This window comes from Pleurodeles waltl, chromosome 10 (genome assembly GCF_031143425.1).
Source record: "Pleurodeles waltl isolate 20211129_DDA chromosome 10, aPleWal1.hap1.20221129, whole genome shotgun sequence".
NCBI lineage: Eukaryota > Metazoa > Chordata > Amphibia > Caudata > Salamandridae > Pleurodeles > Pleurodeles waltl.
This window is the reverse complement of record NC_090449.1, coordinates 132615784-132634132: the sequence shown is the minus strand read 5'-3', so window position 1 is coordinate 132634132 and position 18349 is coordinate 132615784. Positions and strand designations below refer to the sequence as shown.

At 42.7% G+C, this 18349-nt stretch overlaps 1 protein-coding gene across 1 annotated transcript in view; it reads right to left on the bottom strand.

Annotated features, from left to right (window-relative positions):
* Positions 1 to 18349, bottom strand: part of LOC138261215 (cytochrome P450 3A21-like) — a 425990-nt gene that overhangs the window by 99338 nt on the left and 308303 nt on the right. The window contains exons 8-9 of the mRNA XM_069209968.1: positions 11976 to 12103; positions 5192 to 5276 (exon numbers count right to left, since the gene is read on the bottom strand). Of these exons, the coding sequence (XP_069066069.1) occupies positions 5192 to 5276; positions 11976 to 12103 (213 nt within the window). The remainder of the gene's footprint in view (positions 1 to 5191; positions 5277 to 11975; positions 12104 to 18349) is intronic.

Here is an 18349-nt window from a genome sequence, read left to right as displayed (position 1 = left end):
CAACCACTCATCAGCTGCCTCCCCTAGCTCTCTAGGGTTGGTCTGCTTAGAGTCCACTAGATGCTGGCGTAACCTTTCTTGGATACAATTGGTCAAAATGTGCTCTCTCATGATCAGATTGTATAACCCCTCATAAGTATCTACTTTGTTACCAATAATCCAGCCCTCTAGTGCCTTTAGTGAAATGTCCACAAAGTCAACCCAAGACTGGGTACTGACCTTCTGGGTGTCCCTGAACTTCATTCTATATTGCTCTGGGGTCAGACCAAACTTCTTGGCTAAGCACCTCTTCATACTAGGGTATGAATCTGCCTCCTCCCCCCTTAAGGTCAGAAGCCTATCCCTCCCTGAGTTGGGGACCAACTCCCACAAAAGGGAACCCCAGTATTGAGGCCTAACCCTTCTCATTTGGAGTACCCTCTCAAAGGCCCCCAGCCACTTATCTATGTCATCCCCCTCTACATAAGCAGGAACTACCCCCTTGGGTAATCTGGGGCAAACTCCCCCACCCATGGACACCTCAGCTTCTTTATCGCTGCTTCCATCTCTTTTCTCTTTGTATGCCCACTTTTTCTTTTCTAGGGCCAGCTTCTCTGCTTCCAAAGCTATGTATGCTAGCTGGGCCTCCAGCTCTCTTTCTCTGATGGATGGGTTCTCTCCTCCTGAAAGGACCCCTTTCCCACCACTAGCTTTGGATCTGCCCCTAGTGACTGTATTTACTGAGGACCGTTCTTCCTCATCCTCACTTGGGCTCAGATGCCTTCCCTCCCCTGAGTGGTTAGAGCTTGCATCCTCCCTTCTTTCTCCCTCCTCTGGAGCTTCTTCTGACTCTACCTCTTGGGCCTCAGCCCATGCTGTCAGGGATGTGATCAGGATTTGCTTCCTGAGATCAGTGGTTGCAGGCAACCCTCTTTCAACACACAACCCCCTAAGCTGGACTACTGTCAGTGTGGGTAGGCTAGCCAGATCAAGCTCCATGGTTCCCTAGTTTTGTGTCAACAAAAACTTTTTGCAGAAATTGGAAACAAGAATTTAGAAAAATTACAAAAATTCAATAATTGAAATTAATCCAAATTAAAAATTAAAAACAATTTTTGCACTAGGTCAATTTAAAGGATTTTTAATTTGTTTTACCTAAGACTGTAACGTGATATTGAACACAAGTACAGGATCCCGTCGCTGCTTCCAATTATGTTGGAAAATGGGTTATTGGTAGGGCAGGTAGGTACCTACACCTAGCAACAAGCCACAAACCTCCACAAAAGTACAGTTAGGTCTCAGTAAATTAATCCCAGCTCTACCCTTGGTAGCTTGGCAATGAGCGTCAAGGCTTAACTTAGGAGACAAAGTGTAAAGCATTCAAATATCACAAAACAGTAATTAAATAAAACACAGGAAACAGTTTAAAAATCCAAAACCAATTTATAAAAATAGTTTATATTTTTATCTTTAAAATGACACAAAAACGATTAAAATCGGTTCAGGGGAACCGGAGATATGAATTTTTAAAGAATTATTACTTTTCTAGCGCTTAGAAACAAAAAGCGCCAATCGGGTCATCTGGTTGCACCTCGACCGGGGCAAAGTCAAACTTTCAGGCCGACCGCGATGGAGCCCTGCTCGGTTACAGGTCGCGGGAGGCCTCGTTAAAAAGTTACCTTCTGACTTAGTCTTTATTTTGAAGTTTTTCTTCACCGGGACGAACCTGCCAGTTGAATCCGACCTCCTGGAGCCCTTGTCCGGATACGCGATGTGGGTTTCCTCGGTGGAAACTTTTACCTTCGGACTTAGTCGTTTTTTCGAGATGAAAATCCTTCGACCGGGGTAAACCTGGATCTTGATCCGACGTCCATGGAGCCCTTCTCGGATACAATGGCTGGGAGGTCCCGGTCAACTTTTTACGTTCGGACTTAGTCTCTTTTTTGGATGTTTTTCTTTACCGGGACGAACCACGAAGTCAGGCCGGGTCGCGGTTGAGGCAAGCCGGCTAGAATTTCCGCGGCGGGTCGGTCCCTCTCTGGAGCTTTTTTCCAAAAATTCTCAAATCTTTTCCAAACTTCTGGGGCTTCACCCAGATGTTCTTTTAAGGTTCTTTTGGGGTCCACAGCTCACCCCAAGGGTCCAGAAGTTCTGTGATGGTCCTTGGGGGGTGCGGACTTCAACTCCCAGAATGCACCTGGCGCAAACTCCTTTTTGGCCACTGGACAGTGGTCAGCTGGTCGCTTTCTTCAGGAGTTGGTGCAGGGGACTCTGGTTTAGCAATTTTTTACCTGTAGCAAACAGGGAGTCCCTCCTTGAACCAGTTGAAGCCAGGCAAAGTCCTTCTTGTGGTGAAGCCCAAGTGTGCAGCTGGTGCAGTCCTTCTGAGTGCAGGGTCCAGGTGCAGGCCAGGGGTCCAGCAGGGCAGTCCTTCTTCTCCTTAAGTTCCTTTCTTGTTGAAATCTGGTAGGGATCTGAGGTGTGGGTGCAGGTCTGCCAGTTTTATCCTTGCTCCTGGGTGAAAAGCAGGGGGGCTCTGGTTCTCCAATCAGGTACAGGGTGATGACCACTTCCTGGGAAGTGTGGCAAAAATCCATCCCAAAAGGCAACAGTCTCTAAAAATCCAACATGGCTGAATCTGACTTTTGGAGGTTACATCTGGCTGAGCCCACCCACTGGTGTGGCTAAAAATCATAAACACACCCCTCTCTTGCCCTCTCCTAATCTAATCAAGGGGGCACCTAGCTGTCTGGGGTTGCAGGATGTGGGGGTGTTGCTGGGTGCTCCAGATGTCCTTCTCTGCCTTTGAAGACCAGTTTGGCAGCCCTCCCCCTTCCTGCCTCACCATCTGCTGAGGGGAGATTCTCTCCCCCAAGCACATTCCTTTGTGTGAAGTCAGGCCACTTCACACCTCATCAAGGTAGCCTGGCAGAAGCTGCTGCAGGCTGGCCAATCAGAGCACAGCAGCAAAAACAATGCAGAGCTGAAATTGGCAACTTTTTAGGTAAAGTCTAAACTTTTTACCTGAACTAGTTATATTAAATCCAACAACTGGAAGTTGTGGGATTTATTATAACAATCAATTTGATACCAAATTCTTGGTATGTAACATTTAAGGAGACTTTAAAATTTAAAATAAAGTCTGCCCATTCTAGCCTATGAAGGCCATTTACTTCAATGAGGGAAAAACGAATTTGGCTGTTTTTACCTCACCAGGGCTTATAAATCTACTTTTATAAAGTCCCTGCTTATAGTTACATGGCACCCAGCCCTAGGGGCACATAGGGCACACCTTAGGGGTGACTTATATGTAAAAATAAGGTAGTTTAAGACTTTGGAAGTACCTTTAATTCCAAAGTGGAATTTGCATATAACTTTAATTTAAAAGCAGCCAGCAAGGCAGGCTTGCTTTTAAAATGACACTGGGCACCTCAGCAGTGCACCTAGGTGTGCACCACCTATGCTGTGGTCCCTAAACCTACATGCCCTACCATATACTAGGGACTTATAGGTAGGTTAACTTAGCCAATTATAATTAGCCTAATTTGCATATCCATTTTACACAGAGCACAGGCCCTGGGACTGGTTAGCAGTACCCAGGGCACCATCAAAGTCAGGAAAACACCAGCAAAAAGAGGAAAATGGGGGCAAAAAGTTATGGGGCCTCTGCAATCAGCCCTGTTTTCTCACAATCCTCCAAATAATATGGCTTCATGGTCAGCATAACCAAGAAATGCAAAGCATGAAAACCACAGGAAAACCAATGGCTGAGGGAACTGATCGGCAGCCGACTCACAACTCTGTGTACTTCTTTTTATTATAGTTTTCGAAAAATTGAGGTTTGTATTTGTGTGGTGCGGGTCGCGGATCACACAGCTATTACAGCATGTACTGAGGTGTCTTCCATGGTGGTGGCCTGATTTGAGATACAAGAACCAGGTGTTTTGAAATGAAACTGGGACCCTGCTAATAATTGACACTCTACGTATTGGGACATACAAGTTGTCGAACAAATCTCTTGATAAGTTGGCTATCACTGATTTGAATGCCCCGAAGAAGTTTACATTGGTAAATGAAATGCTTTGGCTGCATCTTTGACTGTAACATTTGGAAATTTGAAACCTAGGGGCATATTTATAGGCTTCTAGCGCCACTTTGCGCCATGTTAACCTCATTTATTTTGACGTGAATGTGGCCCAGTGAGGCTAAAATCCCTGGGTAGTATTTACAGAGTGGCGCAATACATGCATTGCGCCACTCTGTAAACCTTTGCGCTACATTATGCCTGTCCCAGAAATAATGTATGCAGGGAGCCGGAAAAATCGTGTAAGGAAATCTATGAGATTTCCTTATGCCATTTTTTACACTTTTAACACCTGCCCAAGAGTGGTGATGGTAGTAGGGGAGGGATAAGGGGAGCAGGGAAAGTGGCGCTGTACTCAGTGCAGCGCCACTTTCCCTAAATCTGCCCCCAAAGTTTTGACCAGAAATAAAAGAAGATTTGTATCATTGGATACTTTGATTGGACTTCTTACGGTTTGATGATTCAAACTATTTATGTTTGTTTGACACCTATAATAGCACACTTTGGAGCAGCAGGTGTTTATAGTGTTTGCACATCGCCTTTTGCATTTACTGCTATTAGGAATGTAGGTGCTGTTCATAGACTTTAAAAAAAATTATGTCAAGGGGCCTTCGAGGCAACTAAAGCTGTCCAGACCTAGACATGGTCCCCCACCACTGCCCACATTGAAACCTGGATTCGAGATAGCCATCAAGAGATTTTAAAACTCTTTTAGAACGCATATACTATAAGGTAGCTAGAGTTAAGCTTTGGAACTCAAGCTCTATAGAATTTAAGGATGAGACCGCCACCAGTGTCTTCCAATCTCAGATGAAGGCCCACTTGCTCTAAGGCAAGAACTGTTCAACTTTTATATTTTTGGTTAATTGCACCCCTTTCCGTTTTATTGATGGTTGTTTCTTTTTTCACAATTCATTTGCACGTTTTGTGGTTTCTTTTCTTCAAATCCTTATTGGGGCCTTCTTATGTTTTAAGCATTGAAAAAATGCTTTGTATGGCGTTATGCTGTACGTTATAAATATTTAAAAAACAAATAACTCACTGATGCTGCCTGTCAGTCCTGCTAATCTCCATCACTATCTTAGACACTAAAACCACTTAATGACTGTGTACATTGTAGGGTATTACCTTTGTACCCATGATGAATGCCATTGGATGCTGGAATGTCTTCCGTCTGAGAATCAACCATCAGTTGCAAGAAATCCACTCGCCTCTGGTAACAGAAGAAAAGACACGATTACTGAACACGTTGGAGTTAGAGATGTCTATGGCAAATCAATTTAAAAGGTCATATACAAACATGTACAGTCTCTAGCAATTAATCAAGGTAGAGCATCTACCCAAGTGATGGTGAATTTAGCACTATTAGGCCCATATTTAAAAGAAAATGATGGAGAGTGACGCTTCACCAAAACTGGCAGCACTGCGCTCCGTCATTTTCACAACGCAGGAATGCGCTGTATTTAATTGAATACGGCGCACCCCTGTGTGGTCCCCTCTGCTGGCGTTAAATTAAGCTGCCTGTGCCAACGCAGGCAGATTGTTAATGTGTGGTAAGGTGTTCCTTCCTGCACATAAACAATCACTAATGGCAATTTGGCCCTTCTATGTGTGCTGCAGTATGCAGCACACACAGAAGTGCCAAACCATCATTTTGAAATTATTGTTTATGCACGGGAAGGGACACCTTACCCCACATAAACAAGCATGTCTGGCATTTTGCTTTTCCTATGCATGCAGCAATATGCAGCATGCTTAGAGAAAGCAAAAAATGAGGAGGAATAAATGTATTCCTCCTCATTGCACCTTGCTAGCACCACCCCTACGGTGGCATTGTGTTTTGCCACTGCCTCAGGTTTATGAAATCTCGTAAATCTGAGGCAGAGTCAAAATGCAATGGGTGTTGCTGTGGCACACCCACAGCAACACCCATTGCACCCCCCTCTGATGCAGAAAACTGCGTCGAAGGGGCCCATATTTACAAGGAGGTGTAACGCTTTGTAAATATGGAGCGGAGGTTAGCGCCACTGAAGCATCACATAAAGTGACGCTCAAGTGGAGCTAGGGGCTCTTAAATATGCAACACAAAAGGATGATGGACGGAGTGCTGAACAATGGAAACACTCACCCCCAGTCACAGATCTGGGTTTAATCCATTGTTCTTTTGCTCACCATGCCACCCCAGTTTGGACCTAGCCAAAGGCAAAACAGTCTTGACCCAGTTCCTCATGGGAACAGTCCAGCCCGAACTGCCAAGCCAAGTCCTCCCTGGACCGGAAACAAGCATCCTGGGACCTGTTTCAGGGTATCACCCTTCATCAGCCAGGCTAGCTTTAATGTAATGGCACAGTGAGCACGGGACCCATGTCTGGGCATACCCTTTCCACTTAGGGCAACTTTAGCAACACAAAAGGATGATGGCCGGAGTGCTGAACAATGCAAACACTCACCCCCAGTCACAGATCTGGGTTTAATCCATTGTTCATTTGCTCACCATGTCACCCCACTTTGGACCCAGCCATATGCAAATCAGTCTTGAACCTGTTCCTAATGGGAACAGTCCAGCCCGAACTGCCAAGCCAAGTCCTCCCCGGACCAGAAAAAAGCATCCTGGGACTGGATTCAGGGTATCACCCTTCATCAGCCAGGCTAGCTTGAATCCAGTGGCACAGTGAGCATGGGACCCATGTCTGGGCATACCCTTCCCACTTACGGCAACTTTAGCAACACAAAAGAATGACGGACGGAGTGCTGAACAATGCAGACACTCAGTCACAGATCTGGGTTTAATCCATTGTTCTTTTGCTCGCCATGCCTCCTAAATATGCCCCCTTAGTTTATGGTTATCACGCTGCAGTATTTCACTTTATACAGTCAATGACGAAAAATCAAATCCTATTTATTATAATCGCCCTATTTTTATGTCCACTGACAGAGCTTGATTATCTGGGGTTTCTTTATGGTCAGCCATGGATGCCCTTGTGTTTGTCAATCTATTTGACAACGGCAGCTATGATTGAAATGTTTATATTCTTACTTTATTACTAATTCCTCTTTCTTTTTCTTCAATTCTGTCTTTCTTTATCTTCCCCTACTTTATTTGCACTCTTACTTTCTTTTTCATTCTTCTCCCTTTATTTTACTTCCTTTTTCCTTTCCTTCCTAGCACTTTTCCTTTTTACCTCTAGTTCTTTCTACATTCATTTATTCCCTTCTGTTTACTTCCTTTCTTTGCCCTTTTGCCTTTCTTCCCTTTCGTTCTTCCTGCATTTCTTCCTTCCTTTCCTTCTTTCTTTCATCCTGCTTTTCATTCTTTCGTTAATTATGCATCCCTTCTTTTACGTGCCTTCATATCTTCAGTGTTTTCTCATTTTTACTTTTTTCTTATCTTTCATCCTTTCACCCTTCCTCCCTTTTTCCTTTTTTCTCCTTACTTTTTTTCTTCATTCTTACATCCTTCCATTTAGCCCTCTCCCTTGTAGTGAATCCTAGTTTGTTTTAACGGGATAACAGGAGTTAGCTTAGCCGTAGGCTTGTAAACTCGTGCCCCCGTCACCCAGTGACTTTTAACCTACTTAGCTTGCTCTGTCTTAGTCCATTTAATTATTTATTTCCTTTAAAATGGCAGCCTTGTTTATAATTAGGCCACTTGTTATGGGTTCTATTATCAGTGTCACTGCGCCAAGGCGTCAAGATCAAGCACGAAAGACAAACATACAGTAGCCATTCACACTTAGGGATTTTCCCTCTCTATACTTTCAAGGGATTGTTGATATTAATTGCCGTCCCAAGCATGCCTGTTATCTATTGTTATGAATAACACTTATGTCAGGGGACCTTGTAGATCTGTATAAATACAACACACTTTTAGACAGATAATCAGAGGGATTCCGACCAGAGGGTATCGCCACCATCGCTGATACCGATGCTGCAGTCATCTTGACGCTGACCCAGTCTTCGTGTCCCCGCGGAGTCTTAGATAGAGACCTCATTCCAAGGTAACGAGGGTTGGGGGCTCCTCTCATGGACACGGCTTTGGCAGATTAGGTTTAACAAACCCAGCTCTCCTTTTAGGTAGGAGGTTAGACCTATTCTCCTTAGGGTATTAGGGCTTATTCCATTTTATACATATACATATATTTCTTTCATATATTGCACAATGGTGGGGGTCTTTATAACAATGACTCTCCTCTTCACAATACTGTTGCTTGGTATATTCATTATCCTAATCATTGCAGTTCATGCAACTTATCACAAATTGCAGTTATGTTGAATAAAAACTATTATAACTTCACTGCATCTGTGTTATTGCCATTGTTTGTATGAGACATAATAAATCTGTGAGAAAAGGGTAATTTCCGTTTAACCACTACAACCCTTAGAGATCTTACTTTGAATCCATGCGTAAGCGAATGCTACAAATCACCTTTTACTATTGTGTTTCTGGTGAGGTACTGCTAGTAAGCCGGTAAGGTTTGGACAACAGTTACAACTAGTTGTAGGAAGAAACTTAGGGGGTTATTCTAACTTTGGAGGAGGTGTTAATCCGTCCCAAAAGTGACGGAAAAGTGACGGATTTACCACCAGCCGTATTACGAGTCCATTATATCCTATGGAATAACACTCCTCCAAAGTTAGAATAACCCCCTTAGTCACCTACAAACGAAAGTACTGTCATCCTGAGACCAGCAGTCTTGCTCAGAGCAAGAGTCCAAACTACGACACCCTTATTACATGTTTAATAATTTGACTTAGTCCCTAATCATGAGTGGGTCAGTGTTTCCCCGGACCTAAGTAAATCACTGTTTGCACAGGAGTCTGAATTGCAGGTTGGGTGATATATAACACATCTGGCAATTACAAGGTGTGTTAAATATATCACCCTTTCTTAATATTGAGCAGGTCAAACCTGCTGGAATTTAAGAGGGATACAGTCTTTACGTTACCATGAGGATTTGGTGCTCCGAGAACTAAAATGCCACATTATTCCACAGAAACTCGTAACAGGTGCTATTCATCGCACTAGATGAATAAGGTACCCCAGAGTATTATTTATCAGGTGCGGTTTATCGCACCCATTCTTCCAAAAAACTCTTTTCATGTCACATCATAAATAAATACTAATTTGTCACTGTCCCTCAATTGCTTTTTCCTTGATCCATGTCTTCTTTCCTTTCTTTCTATCTTTCTTTACTTTTTCATACCCTTTTCATTTTCCCTTTCTTCCTCCGCATTTCTTTCTTGATTTCTTTCTTCTCTTCTGTCTTTCATTCCTCGCCCTCCTTCGCCCATTCATTTATTGTTCTCTTCTTTCTCCTTCCTTTTCCATTCTTTCTTTCTTGTTCCTTTATTTCTCCTCTTATTTCCTTTTCTCTCTGTCTTTTACTTTCCCTTTCTTTCAATTAATCTTTCTTCTCTCATCCTTTCTTTCAAGTTCCCCTCCTTTTTGCTTCCTACCACTTCTTCAATTTCACCCTCTTTTTACCCCTTCCTTCTTTCATTATCCCTTCTATCCTTCTTTTTTCCATTCTGTTTTTCCGTGTATTTTTTCTTCATTTCTTAATTCATCTTTTCTTTCACCTTTCTCCTTATATCCCTTCTTCATTTACTTTTCGCTATTTCCTTCTTACACTCACCCCATGTGGCTTCTGTTTTCTTCAATTTTTTTCAATTTCTCTTTCTTTCTCTCTGTCACATCATTTGCCTATTGTAACGCCCATACTCCCATTCCTTACCTTTGTAAAGCTAATCTTTTACTGTGATATTTATGAGCTCTTTGGAAGGAATTGGAAGGGACCCATAAAAAATATTTTGAAGATTTTAGCATGAGAGACCCAGCTGCATTCAAGGGTGCAGTGAAGCACCCGCTACACCTCATTAGGTAAGGGTAACACTGGACAGATTAAATAGTTTTTACTTTCCCCTCTTAGCTTTTATTTGTGACTCACAGGTCACAAGATTGAAGCTGAAGCTAGCAAGTGACACACCACGAGAAAAAAGAATATACCAGGACAGCCCCACTAGAAGGAAGCCAAAGAATGGCGAAGTAACTAAACATATTTAGAGACCAAAACATGATAAGTATTGGAAAGAAAAAAAATGAGTCAGGCACTGATGAAAGGAGAACATGAAATAAGAAGATGAAAAAGATAAAAAAAGGAAAGAAAAGAACACGAATCAAGGGAACACTGCACGGAGGGCTATCAGACTCCTAGAAAAGGTTGGGATTGCATACTTCCTCACGTATGAATATGATTCAAAAGGGGGTATTTTGTTTTTTTCTGGCTACTCTCTTGGCTGCATCCCTCTTCCGCTGACCTTCACCCCACCAGTCTCCCCAATGCTCTAACTCAGTGGTTCTCAACCTGTGGTCTGGGGACCCCGGGGGTCCACGAGGCCACCTCTCGGGGTCCAAGACTACTTAGAAAGTTAAATAATATAAACAGATTAATTAAGTGTATATAAATAAAGTGGCTAAATGTACAATTGAAAATTTAATGTCGAGCAATTTGAAATTGGAGACTAAAAATTAAATTAGTTTCCTCAGATTGATTTGTGGGAGCAGTGCCGGTGCATCAAACAGAATATATTATGGACAATGTGTGGCTTCAGTTGAATTTAGAAAAGCTACAACTTTCCATTATTATTTTTTTTTTTAAATATGTTTGTTTGCAAATTAAATACATTGTGTTATCATTTGTATATTTTTTCTGTCTATTGTTTTGCATTTCAGATCATGTACAGTGTTTAGGCAGGGGTCCCTGGCTTCCAGTAGTGGCTCAGTAGGGAGTCCCCAGATTCCAATAATGATTCAGTGGGGGTTCCCCTGGTTCAAGTAATAATAAAGTGGGGGTCCACAGAAGTCAAACGGTTGGGAACCCATGCTCCAGCTGACGAAGCAGGCCTTCTTTTGGAAGCCACTGAGTTGAAAAGTATCTCTACCAGGAAAAAAGTGTGATTTGAAAATGCATTAATACCATTCACTTGTTTTGTTCCATATTGTTCATATTACAGTCAGTCAGCAGGAAGTATAGATCAAGGAGCAAAACCTTTGGCACTAGAGCAAAGAGGAGATCAGCAATCACGAGTTTGAATCCAAGCGTGGTAGGCTCAGCCTTCCATCCTTCCAAAAAACGATACTTTAAGCACAGTACCTTTGGAAATAGTCACATCTGTTGTTTAGAGCACCTGGAAACCTCAGAAGCGAGGTAGTAACACTATATGAAAAACAGGTCGTTTTAATTGTCATGCTTCCTCGACTTTCTATCTACCAGATGTCCCATTAATCAATTGAAATGCAATGTTTAACACCTGGGCACATCTTTTATTTAAATCCTTATCTTTGTGTGTACATTTTTTATGTGATATTTTAAGTTAAACTTTTTTATGAGGAATTTTTTTTCTACTGGATTCCTAACACTAAGCATCCAATAAGTTAGGTTAGGAAGGCCATTTGCCCTGCAGAGACTTTAAAGAAGCCCTCTGAATTAGAGATCAACAGTTGAGAAAGTCAACATTATTGCTAAGGGCTCAGAAGATGGAAGGGTGCCAGACTTCCCAGATGCTCTGGGATCGCCACAGCACTGTAACTGATGCTCTAAGGAGTAGAGGCTATCAGTGGATTTTTGACACATCAAGAACCTTTAGAACTAAACATCATATAAACAGTGAAGCCATTAATGTGGCCTGGTGGTTGATGGACTATGGTCATAGACTGGAATTTGCATGCTGGTTAATAAAGGGTACACCATGATGCTTCTTCGTTACTCGGTAAAATTGGGGGGTGGGTGGTTGGGGTAGACATTTATGGCACTAGGTAGAATCACACATGAGCATTCCATCATCAAGACATGATTGATTGTTACATAGATATTACTATTTCTTCATTTTTCTCATATTTGGTTGCACTCACCTCATGATTGCCTTTTTGCCTCTCCTCCTTGAGGCTCTTGACAGCATTTGTAAAAAACTGCACCATATCATTGGGAATCAGCCAGACATTCAGTTTCTTAAGAATAGGAGTGAGGAATGGAAACAAGACTGGAAAGAAGAAAAAAAATTGATGCCAACTTTTATGAGGAATCACATAGGTGAAACAAGAGTGTAATTTAATATTTCTAAGATAAATTTTATAATCCCTTGTGATATCTAGTGTTCAAATTAATAGATATGTTGTTATCCCTGAACAACAAAATTATTAGCTGTTGTGGGACAGGAATCAAATCCAATTGGAAACAATGTTGGATGAAGCTTGTAAAATTGTAGAAGGATTGACTGCTGGCAAACATAGTTAACTGGCCTTTCACTAAAGTGTGAGAAACAAATCTTCATTACTTCTCACATAACATCTTTGAAATAAAGTTTACTATAACAATAATAATGCAATCACATGATTTATTTTGCCAGGTCTGGCGGCTTAGTAGACTAATGTGTTCACTGTAGGAGACCTGTGTTTGACCTCATGGTCACAGGTTCAAATCCCAGAGGGTCCACTAAGACTTGCATTCTTCTGAGGTCAATAAAATGAGTACCATTGAGTTGGGTAACAATACACATCTGTTATTCAGCACCTAGATACCCATCTGGGTGAATGTGTGCTTTACAAATACACATATTATGTTATAAAATTGATTATTGAGATGTCATTTTTGATGTCACTGACCATGTCATGAGTGATGTAATCTGTGAGGCATAAGCAGTACATTACAGGGGTGCAAGTTACAGTTAGCTGAGGTAACTATAACTGCTGAACATCTTTGGTTTGGTACAAATAATGTGTGACCCTAACTATATTGTTACTGTAACCTTTGGTCTTATCAGTGAATTTCTAATTTTTTTTTGTATTCTATTTCCTAACTATAACATCCCTTTAAATTTAGTTTTTTTAGTGAATTTCCATGGTTTTGTAAATTATATTTCCTAAATATAATGTTCTTGTAACCTCTGCTTTTTTCAGTGAATTTCTACGATTTAAAAAAATACATTCCCTAAGTATACCGTTACTGTAACCTTTGATTTTTCCACAGAATTTTGAAGCTTTTTTAATATTTTTATTTCAAAAGTATAAAATGTTCATTACGTATTGTTGTTTTAGTAAATGTATAAGGTGTTTTTAAAATAAAGTAATATATTTCAAGTTAAAATTCTACCAACTATAAAGATTGTATATAATTAGTTGTCAGGATTAAAAGTCACTATGTATATCCAATACAATCTACTTACAGTATATTTTTCTATTATATATATATATTTTTAAAAAACAAACAATTTCTGGACCCCACGCAAACCTCTGCGAAGGGTACTTGACTCGGCGTAGTTTCAGTAGTATAAAAATATATATATAGACTGTGTGCACACTTTAATGTTAACAAGAGAATCTTTAACACCTTTATAAATATATTAGGAAACGTAATTAAATAAAGTTTTTTGATGGTTTAGCATAAAATTAAAGAGTTGCGACTCTACTGTGTCTCTTAGCGGCATGTATTTTCGGAATTGTGGTGGGTACGTGACTCAGGAGCGTTAAAAAAAAAGCAAAAATACTATATTACAGACTTCTACAGTATAAGAGGTTTATTAGTAAACCAAAAGCGATAAAATAGATAAGGAAAATATTTACTTCTAAACTCGTTTTAACATATTTTACGGAATCGCGACCCCTACGTGATGGAAAAGCATAAGGGTAATGCACCCCAAGTGAGTTAAAAAAGATGCTTCTGATTGGTGGAACATCTTTCTATCAAAAATATCGAAAGGTCCCACCTCTTTTTTGCATCATTTTGCGTGTGGCAACACATGTGCACACTTGTGCTGGAGAACTTGGAGATTATTATTTTGTTACTTTCTCTCCATTACTTTTGTGTGGAAGAAATGGCAGGCGCTCCTGAGAATGTTCCTGATGACAACATGAACATCCTGGAGGAAGAAGAGGAAAAAGAAGAACCACCAAAAAAAAACAAAGAAATTATGGTATTGGAATTTTTCTGTATCTCAGAGGGTGAGAAGAAAGTTAATTCCTGCCAAGTCACATGCCGCTTTCGAGGGCAAGTGAGAGAAAGTATAGCTGCAGTACATCTAGCATGTACAAACACTCAACTCCTCTGGCGAGAGTAAAAGATGAGACATTTGGAGAAGTACAAAACTACATCATCTTCTGGGAACATCCAAGCTGGAGCATCATCAAGCACTCCAAATGTCTCCAGTGTGCCCCCTACAATTCCAGAGTTTGGGAAAGTGGGACTTTTTTGTCCCAAATGTACTACAACTCTTTCTGTAGGAGAGAAGGCCGTTCCTATACCAGTGCAACTAATAAATGCACACAAATGTTGTTATTTTTTTTTCCTATTTTTGGATTTCACGATTTCTGAGTTTTCTCACTTGTCACTGGAAGTAATGTTCTTTTTTTCAACATTAAAAAAGAAAATACCATGAAAGTCACATGTTTAAAATACGCAGAAAAAGCATAAAAACATTTCCAAATCTAAAAAATTGTTCTTCTTTGAACCATTGCTTTTACTTTAACAAATGGGAGACTGAGTGGCTGTATTAGTATTTGTATAAGTGCATGAATGGCTGCAAGTGAGTCTGTATGTGTGGGTGTTGCAAATGGGGTTTCTAGTTGGCAGTCAGTTTAATCAATCAATCAATCAATCAGAGAACTTATTAAGCGCACTATGTACCCGTCAGGGTTTCGAGGCGCTGAGGGGGGGGTGGTGGGGGGAGCTGCTAGCGTTCGAAGAGCCAAGTCTTGAAGAGTCTCCTGAAGGTGAGGAGGTCCTGGGTCTGGCGTAGCGAGGTGGGGAGAGAGTTCCAGGTCTTGGCGGCGAGGAAGGAGAAGGATCTGCCGCCAGAGGTCTTGCGCTGGATTCGGGGGACGATGGCGAGGGCGAGGTTGGCAGAGTGGAGTTGACGTGTGGGGACGTAAAAGTTGAGTCTGGTGTTGAGGTAAGTGGGTCCGGTGTCGTGTAGAGCCTTGTGAGCGTGGATGAGGAGTTTGAAGGTGATCCTTTTTTCCACGGGGAGCCAGTGGAGGTCTTTCAGGTGGGGGGAGATGTGGCATCGGCGGGGTATGTCGAGGATCAGGCGGGCGGATGCGTTCTGGATGCGCTGGAGTCGTTTGATGTCTTTTGTTGGGATGCCTGTGTAGAGTGCGTTGCCGTGGTCAAGTCTGCTACTGACGAGGGCTTGAGTTACCGTCTTTCTGGTTCCTATTGGAATCCACTTGAAGATTCTGCGGAACATTCGGAGGGTGTTGTAACAGGAAGAGGAGACGGCGTTGACCTGTTTGGACATGGTGAGAGCGGAGTCGAGGATGAATCCGAGGTTTCTTGCGTGGTTGGCTGGGGTGGGTGGGGGTCCGAGTGCAGTGGGCCACCAGGAGTCGTTCCAGGCCGAGGGGGAGCGTCCGAGGATGAGGACTTCCGTCTTGTCGGAGTTGAGCTTCAGGCGGCTGTTGTTCATCCACTCGGCGATGGATTATAGTCCCTCGTGGAGGTTGGTTTTGGCGGTGAGAGGGTCTTTGGTCAGGGAGAGGACGAGCTGGGTGTCGTCGGCGTAGGAGATGATGCTGAGGTTGTGTTGATGGGCCACTTTTGCAAGGGGGGCCATGTAGACGTTGAACAACGTTGGACTGAGAGAGGAGCCTTGGGGGACGCCGCAGATGAGGTTGGTGGCTTTGGAGCGGAAGGGGGAGAGCCGGACTCTCTGGGTTCTGTCGGAGAGGAAGGATGAGATCCAGTTGAGGGCTTTGTCTTGGATGCCGGCTTCGTGGAGACGGGCCAGTAGGGTGCGGTGGCAGACTGTGTCGAAGGCGGCTGATAGGTCGAGGAGGATGAGGGCTGAGGTTTCGCCGTTGTCTATTTGTTGTCTGATGTCATCAGTGGCGGCGAGGAGTGCGGTCTCGGTACTGTGGTTTCGTCTGAATCCAGATTGAGAGGGGTCTAGGATGGAGTTGGCTTCTAGGAAGTGGGCGAGCTGTGCGTTGGCGATCTTTCGATGACTTTCGCTGGAAAAGGGAGGAGAGAGATCGGTCGGAAGTTTTTGAGATTGTTGGGGTCAGCCTTGGGTTTCTTGAGGAGGGGTTGGATTTCTGCGTTTACACTCTGTCTAAGTAGGGACCCTCACTCTAGTCAGGGTAAGGGAGATACACAGCTCAGATAACCCCTGCTCACCCCGTGGTAGCTTGGCATAAGCAGTCACGCTTATTTCAGAGGCAATGTGTAAAGTATTTGCGCAAACACACACAGTAACACAATGAAAATACCACAAAAGGACTCCACTCCAGTTTAGAAAAATAGCCAATATTTATCTAAATCAGACAAGACCAAAGCAACAAAAATACAACATACACAAGCAAAGATATGCATTTTTAAAGTAAAAAGTGTCTTAATCCATAAAACTCCATGAATGCATTGTTTTAGCACAAAGTACCTGATATGCTTCAAAAATAAAGCTGAACGAGTGAGCGTGCATCGGAAAAGCAAGTGATGCGTCGATTTCTTACTTGCAAGTGAGGCCTTGTGTTGATTATTTCTCCTCTAGGTAAGCAATGCATTGATTCTTTTCACGCGGGGATGGGATTCATCGATTTCCGGAATAGCAGCCTCAGGTCTGTGCAGTGATGTTGAAAGTTTTGATGCCCAGGGTCGAGGTGTGGAAAGTTCAGATGCGCTGTGTGAAGGGTCCACATTGAGAACAGGTGCTGCGTCGATTCTCCAGCTGCGAGGCAGGTTCTGAGTCGAATGTTCAGTCACAGGACAGGCACTGTGTAGATTTTTGAAATGCAGTGCATGGATTTTCCCTTGCAGGTTACCAGCTTCCACTTCTAAGGGTCAAGGGACTGAATTTGGCAAGTCAGGACTCTCAGCGGAAGACCTCAGGCACTGGTAGCTGAAGTCGTATATGTCCCTGAGACTTCAGGATAAAGGGCAAGCTTAGTCCAAGCCCTTGGAGAATCTTCACAAGCAGGATATACAGCAAAGTCTAGTCTTTCTCTTCCTTAAGGCAGAAACAGCAACTGCAGGCCAGTCCAGCAAGGCACACTCACAGGCAAAGGGGCAGTACTACTCCTCCAGCTCTTCAGATCTTCTCCTTGGCCGAGGTTGCTCTTGATCCAGAAGTATTCTAAAAATCTGGGGTTTTGGGTCCGCTACGTATACTCCTTTCTGCCTTTGAAGTAGGCATACTTCAAATGAAAGTCACTGTTGTTCACAAGATCCTGCCTAGCCCAGGCCTGGCCTCAGACATACTCCAGGGGGTTGGAGACTGCATTGTATGAGGGCAGGCACAGCCCTTTCAAGTGCAGGTGTCAGCTCGTACCTCCCCAGTCTACTCCAGGAAGACTCATGAGGATATGAAGACCACACCCCAGCTCCCTATGTGTCACTAACTAGAGAGAATTCACAAACAGCCCAACTGTCAGTCTGACCCAGATGTATATTTCACAGGCTGGTGGAGGCACAGAATGGTTAAGCAAGAAAATGCCACTTTCTAAAGGTGGCATTTTCAAACTGACAATCTAAAAACCAACTTTGCCAAAAGATGTATTTTTACATTGTGAGTTCAGAGACCCCAAACTCCATATTTCTATTTCCTCCCAATAGGAAACTGTACTTAAAAGATATTTAAAGGCATTGCCTATGTTAATCTATGGGAGAGTTAGGCCTTGCAATACCGAAAACCGAATTTGGCAGTATTTCATCATCAGGACATCTAAAATACATCAGTATATGTCATACCTTTAACATACACTGCACCCTGCCTATGGGGCTACCTAGAGCCTACAATAGGGATGCCGTATCTGTACAAAAAGGGAAGGTTTGGGCCTGGCAAGTGGGCACACTTGCCAGGTGGAATTGGCAGTGCAAAACTGCACACACAGACACTGCAGAGGCAGGTCTGAGACATGTGTACAGGGATACTCATGTGGGTGGCACAGTCAGTGTTACACTAGTAACATTTGATTGACAGGCTCTGGACACCTCTAGTGCACTTTACTAGGGACTTAGTGGTAAATCAAATATGCCAATCATGGAAAAGCCAATTACACATACAGTTTACACAGAGAGCACTTGCATGTTAGCACTGGTCAGCAGTGGTAAAGTGCCCAGAGTATCAAAAACCAGCAAAAACAAAGTCCAGCACATAAATCAACACATAGGAAACAGAGTCAAAAAGGCAGAAAAGACTATGCCAAGGATGCCAGGTCAAACACTAGCTGTATGAGTGGCTGCATTGGGTGAATGACTGGGTAGATAAGTGTCTGTATGGGTGAGTGACTGGCTGCGT